Here is a 17,438-nt window from a genome sequence, read left to right on the forward strand (position 1 = left end):
TCCATTATATTTGCTCTCCAACACCAAGCTACAGGACTGCAAGATTATTTGCAATTCTACTCCATTGTTCATTAAGCAAATTTTTAAAAAGGTCTTTTTCACTCTTTTTCTTTGAGGACTGAAGGGTAAAAAATGTAATTAAGAACAGAACAAAAATAAGGAAATCTGGGAATAAGTGTTTCACTTTTTACTCCCTTTATCAGTTTGCATCAAGACTTCAGAACAAAAATGAGAGTTTCTTAAACAAGACCCATCCTGACATGGAGGTACAATAATGCAACACACTGAAAACAGCCAAGGGCACCAATTACTTGTCCACATGCCCCCCGGACTACATTAAACACATTTCAAATGCTCCAGAGCCCTCATTATGATGTCCAAAGGTTGCTAGATAGTCCAAGATAGCATTCCTATTTTAAGGGGAAACCTGCTTTCTCTACCTAGAGCTGAGCAACATTTGAGTTGTCAGATGCCTACATGAAGTGCAGGGAACAGAACAGTTTCTGTTAGAAACAAACACCCCATACCAGCTTTGTTGTATCATCTCATCAACAGGTGAGCCAGCACAAATTTCTTTGTAGGATAAAGTCTTCCCTATTATTCATAGGATGACAGCAAGACATCCTACAGAAACAGATTTTTAAAAAACTGTTTAACAGTTGTCTTGTTGCAAGTGAAAAATAACTTGAACTGAATTAACGCATTCCTCTTACACAGCAAGGAAGGGAAAGCTGTTGTGCCAACAAAATACACTTCAGGCTAACTTGATTTTGAAGCTTTGCTGGTTTTTAAGTGTCCATTGGAGTATGGAATGTGAGAGGATGATGCTTAGTCTTAGAAGAACATTTGAAGCTTTAGTGAATTATCTTAGTTTAAAAAGCAGAATACTTAAACCAGTGATTCCTCCCCTCCAACTGCTGGACTATAAATAGTTTCCTAGTTATTGCCTTTACCCTCCCCCCCCAGTACCTTCTTTGAGGTAAAGTACTAAGGAACATCAAACAGTTTTCTTAAAAACCAAGCCAAAAAGCCTGAGCAACTCCAAAGCATGGTTTAAGAGATTACGACTATTTATGACAACAAAAAATTTCTTAATCACAGTCTCTCTTCCTAAGCTTTAAACAAGCTCAAGCTCACTACCTCCTCTGTCCCCAGAAAGGGGGGGGTTGGAAAGAAAAATAACCCACAGACTGACAGAGAAGGTGCCTAAGCAGCACCACACAGATGTTTCTGGGCACCTTGTATATCAGAGCAGAGTAGTGCTCCTCCTCCCTTTCCTGACACTGTTCCCCCTGTAGCACCTAACAGCTCCACAGTGGGCTTCTGCAGAGCCTCTGCTGTTCACAGAGGGAACCAGAAGCTGCTGATGGTGCAGGTGTTGGAACCCCAGTCTTGCCTGACCAAGTTTTATGAAGATTTTGGAAAAGTGTTTCCTCTGTCAAAAGTCAAGAGAAATGGGGCAGGAGTTTCAATAGTTATTCCAGCAGGGGACATGCATACGCATGTGCTTGGCTGTGAGACTGTGCTGTCAGAACTGAAAAGGCATTTCAATATTTCCTTTGTGCTGAGCCAAAGATCCCTACAAGTGATCAGCATTTAGAGAGGGGAATGAGCAATGTGAGAGGGGCAGGAATTTGAAGAGAAGGCATCACACAAGGAAAAAAACAAGGACCCCACCCCATGATATTCTTCAGTGAAACTGTTTTCTGAAAACACTAGTCCACAGGAGAAGCAGTTCCTGAAAATGCTGTAGTGCCAACAAAAGCTGGTAGCAGTTGTCAGACACAGGGAGTCAGTTGTGCCAAACTCTAGAGAAATATAAACACAGTGGAGAGGAGGAAGTAAGTCATCAACATTATTGCAGACATAACCTCACACCTTCACCTCTGATTTGTTAGAAGCACAGCTTTTAGGCAAGACTGGAGAAGAAAATTGATCATTTTCTGCATGTTTAAAGAACATGTTAAGTAAAAATCTGTATTCTAATGAACAAGATTGACTACACAGAGGTAGACATCTATAGATAGAGACACTAGAAATTATGGTACTTGGGAAAAAATAGAAATTAAATAGTCTATAAAGCCTATTCCTTGTTCTGTGAAGGGATAGGAGACCAGCTATATGTTTCTGTACATTTATATTTAAGGGATGGTTCTCCTGGGCAATTGGAGAAAGACAATTACAGGGGATAATCCAAAGTTCACATTTAAAGAAGTGTTAGAAATCAGACATGGCCATCCAGAGCTAATATATGCAGTAGCATCTACATGTATATTCTTAATGAAGCAACAAGCTAAAGACAGTCCCAAATAAGGAAGGATGGGAAACAAGGAACTACTTAATCCTGGGGTGCAGCTGTGGTACCACCTTCTGCAACACTCAGCAAGTTAAAGGGAAGAGGAAGGAAAGGTATATTCTATATTAGGGTAGCCTCTCTAACATGGAAGAAACTTCTAAATTATTTCCTCAGGTGTAGCAGCACAGATTCATTCACTGCCAGTGTCCTCCAAGACTTACTCCTTCTCACTGTCTCTTAACTCCTTTCTCATTGAATCACTAACTTAACCTGGGATGACATGAAACAGCACTGCAATTGTGCTCTGCACCAATCCTTTGCCCTTTGTTCTGTTTCTTATTTAAGTCCCTTTAGACAGAAGATTACATCTTTCTACATAATGCTTTGCATAAAGGTAATGTAATATTAGCCAGTTCCTGAGTACAATTACAGGAAATACAAATAGCAATATCCAAGATTCTCACCTAATACCCAATTATGGGCATTTTATTGCCAGAGTTAAGCACTATTGGTTATAATTGTGCTCCATATTATTGTTTCCAAGACACCCAGGTAAAAACATGAAAACAAACCAAACAGTAAAACCCCAACAAATCAAGTTTCAGTACTACAATATCCAGCACAATAAACAAGCTGTTCTGGAGTGCCCCTGAGTTTCTACTGACAACACTGGCAGATACTCCTAGTAAGAAATTATCCTCACACATCCAGTTCACAAGTGAATGGAGCAAACCAAGTACGGGAGGAAGCAAGTGCTATTTGCCATTTAATAGCTTCTGCACGCCCAATCTCGAGGCAAAGGATGAGTCTTCTGCAAACCTAATAGGAATAGTCATGCAAGCTTTATTCACTCCACCCTGAAGGCACTCACAGGCTGAAAACTGGCTCAGCAAGCTTTGCAAATCAAGAAGTGTAGCAAGTATGGGAGGTACAGAGGGTGCAAGAACAACCCTCCTCCTTTGTATGCTCACAGATAAAAAAAAAAAAGTCGACAGACCTAAGTCCTTTTCTCTGCTGGAACATGATCACTTCCCTCAAGTTTTGTTACTCAAAATTTCTCATAATTGTCCTGCTGTCATTACACTTACACAATTCTGACAAAGTCTGCCAGAAAGCTGTCTCATACACAAGAACTGTTTTGACACTATGAGTTAGGCAGCAGTAGTACTCAGAGATAATTACAACTAGTCTCAGTTCTGCCTTCGTTCCTTGAATTTCATAGCATTTGAAACATTGCTTTACTTTTATCTAAAAGAAATGAGTTGCTGTTTGTTGTGAAATGCATAACTTCTTGCAGGGATTGGGAGTAAAGATTTGTAAAGCTTTCACCTGAGTTCTTAAGTTTGGCATGGTTTCATTGCTGTACACAAATTTCAAGTAGTCTCCTGAGAGAGTAAGTCCACAAAGTACTTTCTAAAGGAAGAAAAACCCAGCCAGTTATTCAGTCTATTATCTCTATGCTCTTTTACAAGATTGTGCTTGCCTTGTCTGCAAGAAATACATAGCCAAGCACCTACAATCCAGTGTACTGTACACCGAAATATGTATCTGGAATTGACTGTGCTGTAGGAAGTTATCTCCCCTGACAGCTGGGAACAGCTGTGTACATTTCTCATTTGCCTGTAATTTGTTATTTGATCAAAAGTGACCCATCAAAACAAAAGCTTTTGAAGAATTTAATAACTTCAATGACTGTAGATTAATACCCAACTTTCTGCTAACTATTTTATAGAGTAAAAGTTTCCTCTTACTGATCACAACCAGGCTACACACATATGAATGGAGATGTAAGCATATGAAGGGATGTGCCCAAAAATCCTTCTACTCATGCTTCTACCAGTCTGTAAATGCAAGTCTCAAATATCTAGTCAGCCCCATACTAAAACCTTCCATCCTCACCAAATGCTAATGTATCTGGCACACTATAGTCTCTGTGGCAGAAATCATGGAAGGGTCATACACCCTCTTTACCTGTGAGGCCAAGAAGTTGCACTTTCTACCAGAATAAAAAGAGCTTGATCAGATTCTATGAGCTAATCTGCAGCTTCATTTCAACCTACTGTACTTATTTCTGATTTGTTTTTGTGTCCACACCCCAGCATATCCATACATGAAGAAAGAAGAACTAAACAACTCCGCATACAATTTATGGAATTAGTCTTTAGACTCCACATCTGCTTAAACAATCTTTTTATCCTAAACATCACATACACGTCCCTGGTCTACAAGGGCAATTAACCTGTGCAGCTTCTGACACTGAGGAGATCAAGTTGATACATTTCAGCAAGATGAGGAGAAAGAAAATTATCATATTTGGCAATAAAAGAAGAACAAAAATTGCTTTACCCTTTTTGGTCTCTGCACTCTCTGCTACCACACTCACACAGTTAATAGGGGAGAGACAATTGATTTTAGCCATCTTGCATAAACATAGCAAGTTGACAAATAAGAGCCTCAGCAGTCACAAAACAAAATAAGACACAAAAATAAGTGCAAGACCAGAATGAAGTTAGGTTAATATACCTTAAGAAGCATATCTTATCCAGAACTGAGACTCAAGCTGAGTGGATTTGGATAGACTGACTAAGCTTCTAGGAACTTGGAAAAAATATTATTGGCAATTGTACATATTGTACTACTCTCAGGCAGCACTAACTCTAACTCCTGACAGTTACCTGACTGGGTGGTAACAGGTAACACAGGGTGGTCTGCCCCCCTCTCCCAGCAGGCAGGGAATACACAGTCCATCACCATGCCCTAGCTGACCAGTGACACTCCAGGTAGCTACAGTCATACAATTCCTTCCACAGTGGAAATCCATACCCCAGACATTCACATAAGGAGAAAACAAGGGCAACTCTCTGAAACAGCTAAAGTACCTCATTGTCTTTAATTTCTTCAGATTGTGTCAAAACATTCCCTAAACAATGTATTAAGTTTTTGACCATAACTTTAAGAAGTCTCCATCATCCAGTTTCAATGCACCACAGCATTTATGTCACTTTTCTACATAAAGATTCAGATCCATTCACACTCTAAATATACTGCTTTCCTTCAGAATATGGGGAGAAATAATTTTTGCCCCTTCATTAGCCAAGATTAATCTTAATTTGCAGACAACAAAGCAGAGCAGAATGGTTAAACACAAAAATCCACCCCATATGTGTATTTTATGCCCCCAACAGGTACAAAGCCCAGGCAATACTAGTTCTGCAGTGAAAGCCCAAAAATTTCTGAAGCCACAGACATCACCTCTTAATGGCAACCACTCCAGGGACACAAAAAGCAAGTCAGAAGAAAAGTTATTAAAAACAATAGCAGCAGCACCAACCACCAATACCAAAAATAAACATCTCAAATTCCTTTATTCCTCCTTGATACCTGACTTTTGTGACCACTACTCCAATAGCTCAGTAGCTCTGTGGCGAGAAATATTTTTGGGATAAGGACTGAAGCTTGCAGCAAGAGGGGAGACTGCCAGGGAAGAAGGCAGAGCCAAATCACAGCTTCAGTTCTCAAGTTCAGACAAGGGAAGAGACAGGATGGGGTTACAGACCCCTTCAGACTATTCACAAAGTAGTTTTAGACATCCCTATCACTGAAAATGGAAACATACTACTGACTGCATCTTGGTGCCAGCCAAGCCTCACCCTGTGAGGTGTAGCATGTGCACCTTCTCTGAGACTGAATACCACATGTTGCAACAGCATTCCTGTATTAGAGATTCACTACTAGGTCACACCAAGAATAACCATCTCCTCTCCTGAAAACTAAGGTAGTCTCCCAACATTTGCTCTTGCCTAAAATAAAATAAAAATCTAACTGATGCTATAAAACTCAACCCCCAAACTTAATATTATAATTCCAACAGCAATTTGAAAAAAAAAAAGTGCTGCTGCACCATCACTGTGACATTTAAAGAGACAAATATCAAGATGGTAAAGAAAACACACATAAGTCAAGAAGAAATACAGGATTTTCTCCATGGAAGCATTCATCCTCTTATGCTTTTATCTTTATCTTTGTGAGAAAACTAAGTACAGCTCCGAGTCACTCATTAAAGTTATACCACCCCTAAACATGTGTTGCAAGCATTACTGATACACCTCTGTCCTAAAATTCAGCCAAGACTGTAACAGCAGCAGAGACACCATCACTGTTAAAAGGATACATTCTGTCATGGCTGCAACATCGAGTTTGCTAACTTCAGGTGAGCCAGGGCAACACTTCTTGAACTCTTTCCGCAAGTCAAAAAAGGAGTAGAAGCATTCAGGCAGTGAAATATTCTGTAAAATGAATAAAGTAACCACTGTCAATTAGGGTGAGTTTAACCTACTTTGTGTATAGATACCAAACTTTCTAATAATAGCTTTAGAATAGATAGGAAACACAAACAATCTCTTTGCTACAGATTGCTCTTCATAGCTCTTCTTAGCCACGTAAGTATCTTCATAAAACATTTTTCTTAAACAGCTTTCTCTTTATATTGTTTAATAAGAGAAGTGTGCTTTTGCACTGCCAGAAAAACATTTGCCATCATTACTAGAGCTTCAAATCCAACATATATGTAGCAGAGAAAATGCTTCCTATTGCAAGATTTATCATCAATTCTTGATTGCAAATTTAACTATATAAAGCCAGAGGTTAGTCAGTTCAGTCTGTAGAACTAAGCAAATTTCACAAGACTAGCAGATATTTTAGTTTATAGAAAAGGCTCTTTTTAGAGAATAGTCACACTTCAAATATTTATTTCCAAGAAATAAAAAATCTGACTGTGCAGAAGAGGGTTTGACATGGTGCAGAAGTTGTCAGCCCATGCATGGTAACTGCTTTAACTGCAGCATACAAGGCCAGAAGCAAGTTATGCAGCCAACTAGAAGTCAATGAAACCCTTCTTGCCCACCACTACATCTACCACATGCTTCTAATTTTTTTGGGAGTGGAAAGGAGAAGACATGGAGAAGTCTTGGGGGCAGCTGTTACAACCAATGCAAACCCTTATTCCTTCAGCTAGCTCTTCACCCCAGAATACCTACATATTCCTTTGGGCTGTTTGTTGCCTGCAAGGCCTTTCTAGACTACAGATAAAGGCTTTCTGGGATTTAACAACTAGTTAGCATGCTGGCATTATAACAGATAGCAGCCTATGTGAAAGCACATTTTGGGAGCCCAAAGAACACAGTTTAGGCTCTAAAACAAATTCTGCTTTGAGAACATTAGAGCTTATCTTAGCATATGGACAGGTGTATTAGGCAAACGATACTCTTTTAAGACTTATGAAAATGCAGATGGGCTTGCCAACATTTCCTGCTCTAGTTTTAAGCATGATTTTCTTCCTTGATGTGAAATGAAGTTCTGTACTTCATTTATGTTCTTTTGGAATGGCTGATGCCAATTCATTCTCTGAATACCAGGAGTTGCTAGATGGCTTCAGAATGGATATCTTAGAAATAAATATCTTAAGAGCCTCGAGATTTCTGCCTATCTGGATCTTAGTGATCCCACACTCCAATCCCTGCATTAGGACATTCATCAAAAAACTATTACAAGTCTCATAAGCATCCGGTTTACTTAATCTACAGGCAGCACAAAGCAAATTACAAATGAACCATTCTTAACAAAAGAGCAACAGAAGATTTCGATAAAGATTTGATGCCTGTCTGTGACCCTGTTATGATACAGAAAAAGGATCCCTGCCATCAAACCAACTAAAATAACTGTAGAATGTGTCCCTTCTTTTGCTTACATAATTTAAATGGATAACAAGTTTCACTTTATTAGCCAAGAAGAAAGTCTCTTAAAAACCTGTTTCCACATTTTCTCATGTTTTATGTCATAGAAGGCAAGTTATATATATAAGAACTGTCCCTTCACTGTGAATAATGCTCACTGTTCCTCTTCTAAGCCTTCAAAGCTATCAATACTTAAAGCACAAACAAGTACTACAACCAAGCTCATTCAGGATCACTTCTGTAACAGCACAGACCTGCAGCAGTGTCCCTTCAAAGATGGGGCAGCAAATTGATGGGCACAGAAGTCAAGTACAATGAGAGGAGCAGAACAGCTCAGTTACAGAGCAATGCATGTTCATACCAAACCACAAAATGAGGTATTAATATTGAGGTAGTTATTTCAGAACCAGAGAGACTCACATATTGCTGCAACCCTATCACTAACAAAAAGCAGTCAGGACTCCATAACACTGTTAGTGATTTGGCAACTCTGAAGTTATGTAAAACTCCAGATTACAGCACAATCATCACTCATAGCCTGCCTCACTCTACTGTTCAGCTCCTTACAAATATGAACACTGCCCTTGGAGTGTCAACTCAATACCCAAAGATTGAAAGTTGATATAACTAGGCATGAATGTAAAACTTCAAAAAACAGTTTATGGTTAAGATGGTTAATTATTTAGCAACAATCCCACATCCCACCTGTTAACCCTGTAGAAGCTACAAGTATATTGTATATAGATCAAATATGTTGCTCCTTTCTCAAGAGCCTCTTCTGATTTAACTTAAAAAGGCATCTCAAGACCACATAAGGGTGGACCATATACAGGGCACTGTATATGCCTTCCACACAGACAGGCTCTTTAGGCTCTAAGCACATTACATATGAGCAATGTTTATGCTGCAGTTGTGTGGAGGTACCCTCATACTAGAGAGAAGTTGATTTGTTTTGCAAGAAATCATAAAAAGCACATTAAGAGTAAAACTTAAGCTACAACTACATACCTTTTTGGAAGCTTCAGGGTGTAGAACCTGCCTAATGTGCAACTGTCCATCAGTACAGAAACAGAAAGAAGTACCTACACCAATGTTCAGTTCATTGCTCACGGACTGATTAAACTGTTGGCAGGAACAAGAAAAGACATACATGTTACAGAGATCAGAGTGGCACCACTAGGCAGTGTCATCAGTTAGTAACATGTTATTCCTGGGCAGCAGGAACACAGAGCTGGAATTCTTTTTCATATAAGCCTATTCCTTCACTTCTGTAGATTTGTTTCTTACTAGCTAAGCACATGCTAACTTCCATGATAAATCTCTTCACAAGGAAACCACCCCTTTCCCCCCTTCTAATGAGATATCTCTACACAGCCCACACCACAGAATAAAATCCTTTTCAAGATTTGCAAGAGCATTGCAATGAGACAAAGCTGATTGCAAAGACCTGAGGCAGTACTGGGGCAGAAGAGCTTTTTAGACAGGGCACTCAAGCATGTCAGAAAGAAGACAGGCTTTCAGCCCTACCCTCAATGGGAATCACACACACTTCCTTGTTAAGCTAGAGGCTTCAGCACCATCATCTTCCCAGGACTGAGGAGCACAAGCCTTAACAGGGGACACCTAAAGCTGGCTTCTTCCAACACTGATGAGGGCTCACCCTCAGCTGAAACTCACTCAGGGTCCAGCATGGCAGGAGAGTGGGGTAGGGAAATAGCTAACCCTAACCTTCCTCTCTTGGGGTTCAGTTCTTCCCAAGGCAAATAAAGAGAAGGCAAGGGAGAAAGCCTGTAAGTGTAGGTCTTTGTGGGCCTTTCTGGGCCACACGTGTTTGTGTTGCTCCCGTACCAGGCTCCTCTGCTCTGATGGTGGGGATAAGCAGATGATGATACCACCTCCACCCCAGGGGGGAGCTCCCAAAGGAGACCGGCACTTAGCGGCCAGGTATGGGGTGTCACCTGTCTCAGTGCCTGCTCCAGCGGTGGAGCCAGTGCCAGGCTCTCCACATCCACTTGGGTGATCTCCTGGCACTCAGCCGTCAGTTCTGTGTGGTCAGGCCGGACCAGCACGTCATGCAGGTGCCCCAGCTCCAGAGAAAGCAGAGGAGGGGGTGAGTCAGCTCTCCGGGCTGAAAGTCCCCACCTGCAGCACCAGCCCCTACCCTCCACCAGAGCTTGCTCCAGCCTGGGACACCCACTACCAGCCCAGCGCCGAGACCACCCTGCCTGCATCCAGCATGGCAGGCGCCAAGGGGAGCAGCAGGTCGGGGTGCTCTCCCATCGGGTGAAAATACCTCCTTACTCCTCAGGTCGACCACTTTCCACAGGAGTTGGAGCAGCTCTCGTTCGTCCGAGCCCAACCTTGCCCCGTTGGTGCCCGCCGTGGTCACGAAGAGAATCACCAGGTAGTCGGGAGACGCCGTCATCGTGCCACCGGGCCAGCAGAGAGGATAAAAAGAAGGAAAGGGAGAAGAGGGGAAAGAGAAGAAGCCGGAAACTTTCCTTGCCCCAGGCGCTTCCAAGCAAGACCCAAGCGGCAGAACCCCCAGCTGCAGCCTCACTCCCCAGGGACTTGGCGTGGGGGAGGCGCACGGCTCCCCCTCTTTCCCACCCCCTTTTCTCCGAGGTGGGTGTAGCCGCTCCCACACTGACTGCACTCCTGGGGAAGGCGCAATGGCTGCGAGCTTTTCTGCGCGGGGCCGCGGCAGCACCTGCCCGCCCCCGGCCCACGTGGTGCAGGTAACACACACCTGGCGCCGCCGCCCATTGGCCCCGCCGGGCGGGGACGTGGCAGCGCGCCGGGGGCCGCGGCCGGATTGCGGGGCTGGGATTGCGGGGCTGGGATTGCGGGCGGGACGCCCGGCGCGGACCGGGATTGCGGAGATGTTGCGGGGGCGCGGCTGTGGAGGAGCAGCCCCGGGCCCCTGAGGAGCCTCAGCGTGCCCGGACCCTGGCGAGCCGCGCCTTCCGCCGGCGAAGAGCGCTGCACCGGCATGGTGCAACTCCTGAGCGACGGGGCGGGATCGCCCGGTCCTGCCGGGACATGCCGCAGAGGGCACTTCTGCTCCTGCCCTGCTCCGGCAGCTCCGTCCCCCGGACGGAAGGGCAGGGGAGATGGCCACGCCGCTCGTAACAGCCCCGGCGGGTCCCCCGCCTTTGGTCGGGGCCCGGAGGGGCCGGTGTGGTGCCAGGGAGCGCTGTGTCGGCGTGCGGGCCGGCTGCCCCCCGAGCGGCTCCGAGAGAGACCAGGGGCTCAGGGCGGTAAAGCCTTTTCCTCTGTCGTCCTTAAGGCAACGGCATCGCAGCTTCTCTACCGTTCTGGCACGGCGGATCAAGTCGCGTGTTAAGAGCTGGCTGGTTTGGCTGTCGCAGCCTTCCCTTGATGAGCTGGTGATTTTGGCTCTTTTGACAATCTCTCTTGTCTTATGGTAAAATCTCTATTTTAAAATCTCCTTTTTAAATGCACCATTCTCCAACACAAATTTTTTTCATGACAAATCACAGAACGTAGAGTAAACCACACTAACTTTCTGCAGGGAATCCTGTAATATACTTAATTCTTTAGGACCTCAGTTGTTCATTTCCAACTTCATTGAGATGCTGCTTCTTGAAGTTTTTACTGAGATCACAGACTCATGGAATATACTGAGTTAGAGGGTGATGCTGATTAGGTTTTGCCTTTTTTTGCTTTTATACGTTCTCTGTGCTCTTCACACATATATTTGTAACTCTGTCACCTATTGAATTAGTAGCTAGTTTTCCCAGTACTTTTCCATGGCCTTTCCCTAAGCAGAAAGACAAAACAAACTCCAGAGCTCTAAGCCCCGGGGGGTACAAGGCCCCAGCGGTTCTGGTTCTTGGTTCTTCCTGGGAACCAAGGCCGAGAATGACTCTTGGAGATACATTCTCATGGACAAAGTACAGCCAGTGATGAAGGGGGGGCTCCAGAGGAGGGGCTTGACCTGGGGGGGAATTGAATCACCACTTGTCCTTCTAATGAGTGCTTTTAATCAATTTTGCTAATTTCCTAAAACCTATAGAAATGTACTCACCCCTGGAGGGGGTAGGTTTTTGTGGAAGTTTTCCATAACTGCCCCTGAAGGCCTTCATTAAAGATCCTCTTTTATATTACCTCCTTACTAAAATTATCTTGAGTTTCATTTCCAGGTTGGGAAATAGGCAACAAGGGGACCCATCAGGATCATTGAGTACAACTCCTGGCCCTGTGCAGGAAACCCCAAGAATCACACCATGTGCCTGAGAGTGTTGTCCAAATGCTTCTTGAACTAATGAAGGCTTGGTACTGTGACCACTTCCCTGGGGATCCTGTTCCAGTGCCCAGGAACCCTCTGGGTGAAAAGCCTTTTCTTGATATCTAGCATAGACTTCTCCTGACTCAGCTTCATGCTGTTTCCTCAAGTTCTTGTCACTGGTCACAAGAATGAAGAGATACGTACATGCTCCTTGTGAGGATGTTGAGGACAGTCTCAGGACATAAGTTGAGGTCTCGCCTCAGTCTCTTCCTTTCTTTTCAGCTGCTCCTAATAAAGTTTTCCCTCAAGGCCTTTCACTATTCTGATGGCCCTCCTTTGGACACTCTCTAAGAGGTTTACATCTTTCTTATATTACAGTGATCAAAATGTCACACAATACTGGAGGTGAGGCTGCCTCAGAGCAGAGCAGGACAATCCCCTCCCTTGCCCTGCTGGTGATGCTGGGCCTGATGCCCCCCAGGACAGGGCTGGCCCTCCTGGCTGCCAGGGTACTGCTGACTCACATTCAACTTTCCACTGACCAGGACCCCCAGGTCCTTTCTGTGGTGCTGCTCTCCAGCCTCTTGTTCCCCAGGCTGTCCGTACATCCAGGATTGCCCCATCCCAGGTGCAGAATCTGGCACTAACCCTTGATAAACTTCATACAGTTAATGATTGCCCATCTCTCTTAATTTTTCAACATCCCTCGGCAGGGCCTCTTTGCCCTCAAAGGAGTTGACAGCTCCTCCCAATTTGGTGTTGTCGGCATATTTACTTAGTATGTCTTTGAGTCCCACATCCAAGTCTTTAATGAAGACATTGAAAATAACTGGGCCAAGGATGGAGCCTTGTGGAACCCCACTAGTGACAGGTTGCCAGCCTGATGTCACCCCATTCACTATAACTCTTTGCATATGACCTGTGAGCCAGCAGCTCACCCATCATGTCAGCTCATTGTTCAGCTGTGTGCTGGACATTTCAATGAAGGTGTGCCTTGTGTGTTTCTTCATCACTATTCCTTGTACTGCTGCAGGTTCACAGCTTGCACCACCTTTTATTAGCACAAACACATTTGTTTGTCGGGAAGGGAGCAGATGTGTTTCACCACTGCTGGGGATCCTGTCAGCCACTGACTTGTCCCCATAGTGCCTGGCATCCTCTTCCTGCCCTGCTGTGGTTTGCTGCAGCCTGGTTCTCCTTGTGGGGGCTGCTACCAAATTCCAGCATGACACATGATGGCTAGAGTAATTTTCACTCTCTCTGGTCCAAGATTTCAAAATTGACATTCACTGGTAGCAGGGACTACAATTTAAGGGCTTAAAATGTCAAATTAATCCCTGCAGTTTTTAAAAGCAGTAGGTGAAATTTTCCATGTGAATCCTGTATCAGGAAACAACTAAGATAATTGTACCCTATTTGTCCGAGGTTTAAAGCACCTGGTTTTCTTTGTGCATTTGTCTTCTCACTTTTGATCCACAGAGTAAAACATTTGTGAAGTGAAAGTCTGGGGTGTTTGTCCTCAGTAGTGGCTGCAGGTGATCTGTACTCAGCATCTAAAGAGTGATGTTGGTCCTCACACAGGGAGTTTGCTTTGTGAACTCTGCTTAGGCTGGAGCAGCAGGATTCAATGGCATAGGATTTCTTTGTGCAGTTTCCCTTTCAGGTCTTAGTTTACTGCAACTTCTTAGAAAAACATTTATACTTTAGTACAAAAATCCAGCACGTTTCTGAAATTACTTCACAGTGGAGCATGCCAGACAGAGAGTTCTGGCTTGGCTGGCTGCTTGTCTTTCAGTGAAACTTAATCATGTTTCCTCAGCAGTTTCTTTCTCAATGTCAGCTTGGCTTTTGCGATGCAGCCCTTGTCTTTGTGAGAATGATTTTTGGATGGGCACCTGTTCCTTTATTCTACTGATTTGTTGTGTTCTGGCTTATGCACTTTTTTTTCTTTTCTTCTGCCTTATTGTTTCATCCTGTGTCTCTGTCCACCTAGGAGCATGAGAGTTCCCAAATTATTGCTGCAGCAGGCTGCATTATGTACAGTAACTCCTTTTAAAAGTGAAACCATACCCTGAAAGTATTTTAAATTCTCATTATGTATTTTGGGTTACTGGCTAACCGTTGTTTCATTTATTGATTTGTTTATGAAGCTGCTTTTGCAATTGCTACTGTAGGGCCATTACCTTTTATTTTTCTCTTTCTTGGCTAATACATTCCCTAAAACACCTGTTTTCCAGTCACAGTTCCCATTCCACCCTCTTTCTTGCATGCTTGCAGCATCTGGTCCAACAACATGCACCAGTTGGTCAGGTTCCTGCGTTGTGTTGCCCAGGCTCTTGGCATTTGTGTATTCCCATTCCAGTTGCTTGTCCCAGGCCATTCCGTTGTCCTGGGACTGGTTAAGCATAGTCTTTGCATGAAGTGTCACCCTCCAGATGACATGGGTGTTGTTATCTACAGGAAGGTACTGGCCTGCTTTGAAGCAAGTCGATCTCTCAGGGCTTCTCCCAGCACGCTGTTGCTGTACTCATCTCCTCTCTGGCAGTCCTTTTGTTTCCTGCCTGCTGTCTGTCTGCCCAGCCCTTTTGCCAATCTCAATGGAACTGGTTTTTTCTGTCATTTTTGTATTAGTTCCGGTGATTTCCCACCATGTGTTCTTTTGTTCCAGTTACTGTAACAGGACAGTTCTGAAACAACTCACACTCTTCTTCTTGCCAAGGAGCTCACACCTCCCGCCCCCAACACTGCAAGAGACTCATGTGTCCTCTTATTTATTTCCTCCATTTTCCTGAAGCTTCCTTCTTTCACCCATTGATCCCCTTCCTAACAAACAAACAACCTGTGACTTTGCACTTCTCAATATGTCCAGATTTTTTCTGCCAGTTCTGCATCTCCCGCCCTGCTCTATTCCTCTACAGGAGGGTCTTCACCCCAATACCACCTGCAACTGTTATCCTTTCCAGCACAGACCTTTGTCCTCTGACAAGTATCCCACCCGTATCACTTTTCCCCAGTTTCCTTCCAGAATATCAACTTCTTACAACTGAAACTGGAGAATCAGCTCTGTCATTCTTTTTTGAATGTGTTAATGTTTGCCACCATTTTTTTTTAAAATGTCTCTAAGATAACTGCTGTTCCTAACCAAATTCTGTTATCTCTACTTTCATCAGTGGAGAAAATACCCCCCCAAAATACCCAAATTGCTTCTTGATATCATGCAACTGTGTGACATTCAAGCACAGCTGTTCTTGCAGCAAGGAGATGCCTGACCTGTAAGCCCAGCCATGTGCTGAAGTCAACGACACTGCATTCAGAGCCATCTAAACGGAATCCTGCAAAGATGATTCTGTTCACATCCAGAGCTGCAGCTGTTCCCAGCAGCGAGGGAGTCACTGCAGATAAAAAAGCAGGGCTGGAATTCCCCTGCCAGTTACCAAAGACTCACTGGCTGACCTGGTTGCAGTACTGTTGCAGGCTGTCCCAGCAGACAAGTCATCTGACAGGGACTGTGCTCCTCTGGCACAATGGCACACACAGTGATGCCCACGTTTGGAGTAGTTGTGAAGCTACTGCCCCACAGAAGTCTCCAAAGAGCCCCTAAACATGATCAAAACAAGCTATGTCAACTGTCAAAAGGCATTGTGCTACTCTAGTAAAATACATATAAAGGGGTTTCTCTTCTTTTCTGCATAAAGATATTGTATTTTACTTCAGGAGTTTAATCTGGTAATTCATCAGGATGAGACACAGGTCCACACTGGGGCAAGAATGACAGCAGGGAAATCTGCCAGCATGGCGAAGGATGCCCCTTGTTTTTCAAATTGTGAATTATTTTTTTAAAGGAATTTGTACTTTAACTACATCTGTTCAAATAGCATGAGGCAGAACCATGTTTTCAGTGAACTGGGAAGAAATTCTAGCTGATGAGTATCCCTGCACTGCCACAAAACACCTCTTCAGGTGTGCCAGTAGAACTCTTTGGGGAATTGCATGCCGGCTCCCCAACACGTGCTGTGGGGATGGGAACTTCCTGAACTAGTTTCACCACCACAAATGGATGTATTGAACCACAGCCTTGTTTAAAGTGATGCAACATTTTCATGTGGAGTACAACCTAGAGGACTGCTGCTCCTGGTGTAAGTGAAAGTTTGGAGTGCTGAGAGAGCAGCAAGCTCAGCTACTGGAACAGAAAAGGGGCTTGTGAAGTCCTGATACACACATAAACCAGTGTATTTCATAAGCAGCTGTTTCAGACACAAGAGGCAGATAGCAAGGGATAATTATCACCGTTAAGGAAAGTGCAGGTATTTGGCTGAGGCTTCCATCTAGAGATGTAACACATCTTTTTACAGCTTCCTCCAAAGGCCCATGTTGCAGCTTTGCTGTCAGGCATAGAGCTCGTACAGAAACTTGTGTAACCAGCACTGCTTGCGTAAGATTAATTCCACATCATTCTCCTGGCCACGGGCTGGCTTTGGCTTCGTGGCGTCCCCAGTTCTTGTCCAACTTGGTTGCTGTTGCAGAAGGACAATGGATGCTAAACGGGTACGTCTGGCGCTGTGGAAAGGTTGAAAGGAATTGTGCCTCACGAACTTAAGAGAAGCGACAAGTTCTTCACCTGAAAAGAGTTTGCTTTAAGCATGGGAAAAGCTACAAAGGAAATTTCTCAGGCGGGGCTGAAATAAACCAGCACCGAGCTTGTGAAACCGAGCGGAGGCAAAGGCTCGGCGCGGACTACGGTGACGCCCAGCGGGGACTAGGCTCTGTGGAGAGCGGGGCCACCGCCCCGCTGCTCACAACCCCGACTGCGGCCCGAGTTTTAGCAGGTGAAAGGTTGGACTCGACGATCTCTGAGGTTTCTTCCAGCCTAATTCATTCTATGACTCCGTGAGTGCTGAAGCAACCCAGGCTCCGTCTCCCCTGACGGCACAAGGGGCGGCAGGACCTTCTCTGCCCTGGCCCTCAGCCCGCCCTTAGCCCCGCCCCGTCCCGCCCTCAGTCTCGCTCCGCCCTCAGCCCCGCCCACAGCTCAGCCCGCCCTCAGCTCAGCCCCGCCCTCGCCCCGCCCTCAGCTCCTTCGCCCCGCCCTCTTCTCAGTCTCTCCTCGCCCTCGGCCCCGCCCCGCCCTCAGCCCCTCCCGCCGCCCTGCCCGCCCCGC

The 17,438-nt window shown here is 44.7% G+C and overlaps 1 protein-coding gene across 2 annotated transcripts in view; it reads right to left on the bottom strand.

Annotated features, from left to right (window-relative positions):
- ESRP1 (epithelial splicing regulatory protein 1) overlaps positions 1–10,453 on the bottom strand; it is a 30,178-nt gene extending 19,725 nt beyond the window's left edge. For both annotated transcript variants that reach the window (XM_071449396.1, XM_071449405.1), the window contains exons 1-4: positions 10,322–10,453; positions 9,987–10,115; positions 9,037–9,150; positions 6,468–6,582 (exon numbers count right to left, since the gene is read on the bottom strand). In XM_071449396.1, the coding sequence (XP_071305497.1) occupies positions 6,468–6,582; positions 9,037–9,150; positions 9,987–10,115; positions 10,322–10,453 (490 nt within the window). The remainder of the gene's footprint in view (positions 1–6,467; positions 6,583–9,036; positions 9,151–9,986; positions 10,116–10,321) is intronic.
- Between the last annotated feature and the right edge of the window lie 6,985 nt (positions 10,454–17,438).

Source organism: Agelaius tricolor, unplaced genomic scaffold (assembly GCF_023055355.1).
Source record: "Agelaius tricolor isolate 1412-34295 unplaced genomic scaffold, bAgeTri1.0.p SCAF_2, whole genome shotgun sequence".
NCBI lineage: Eukaryota > Metazoa > Chordata > Aves > Passeriformes > Icteridae > Agelaius > Agelaius tricolor.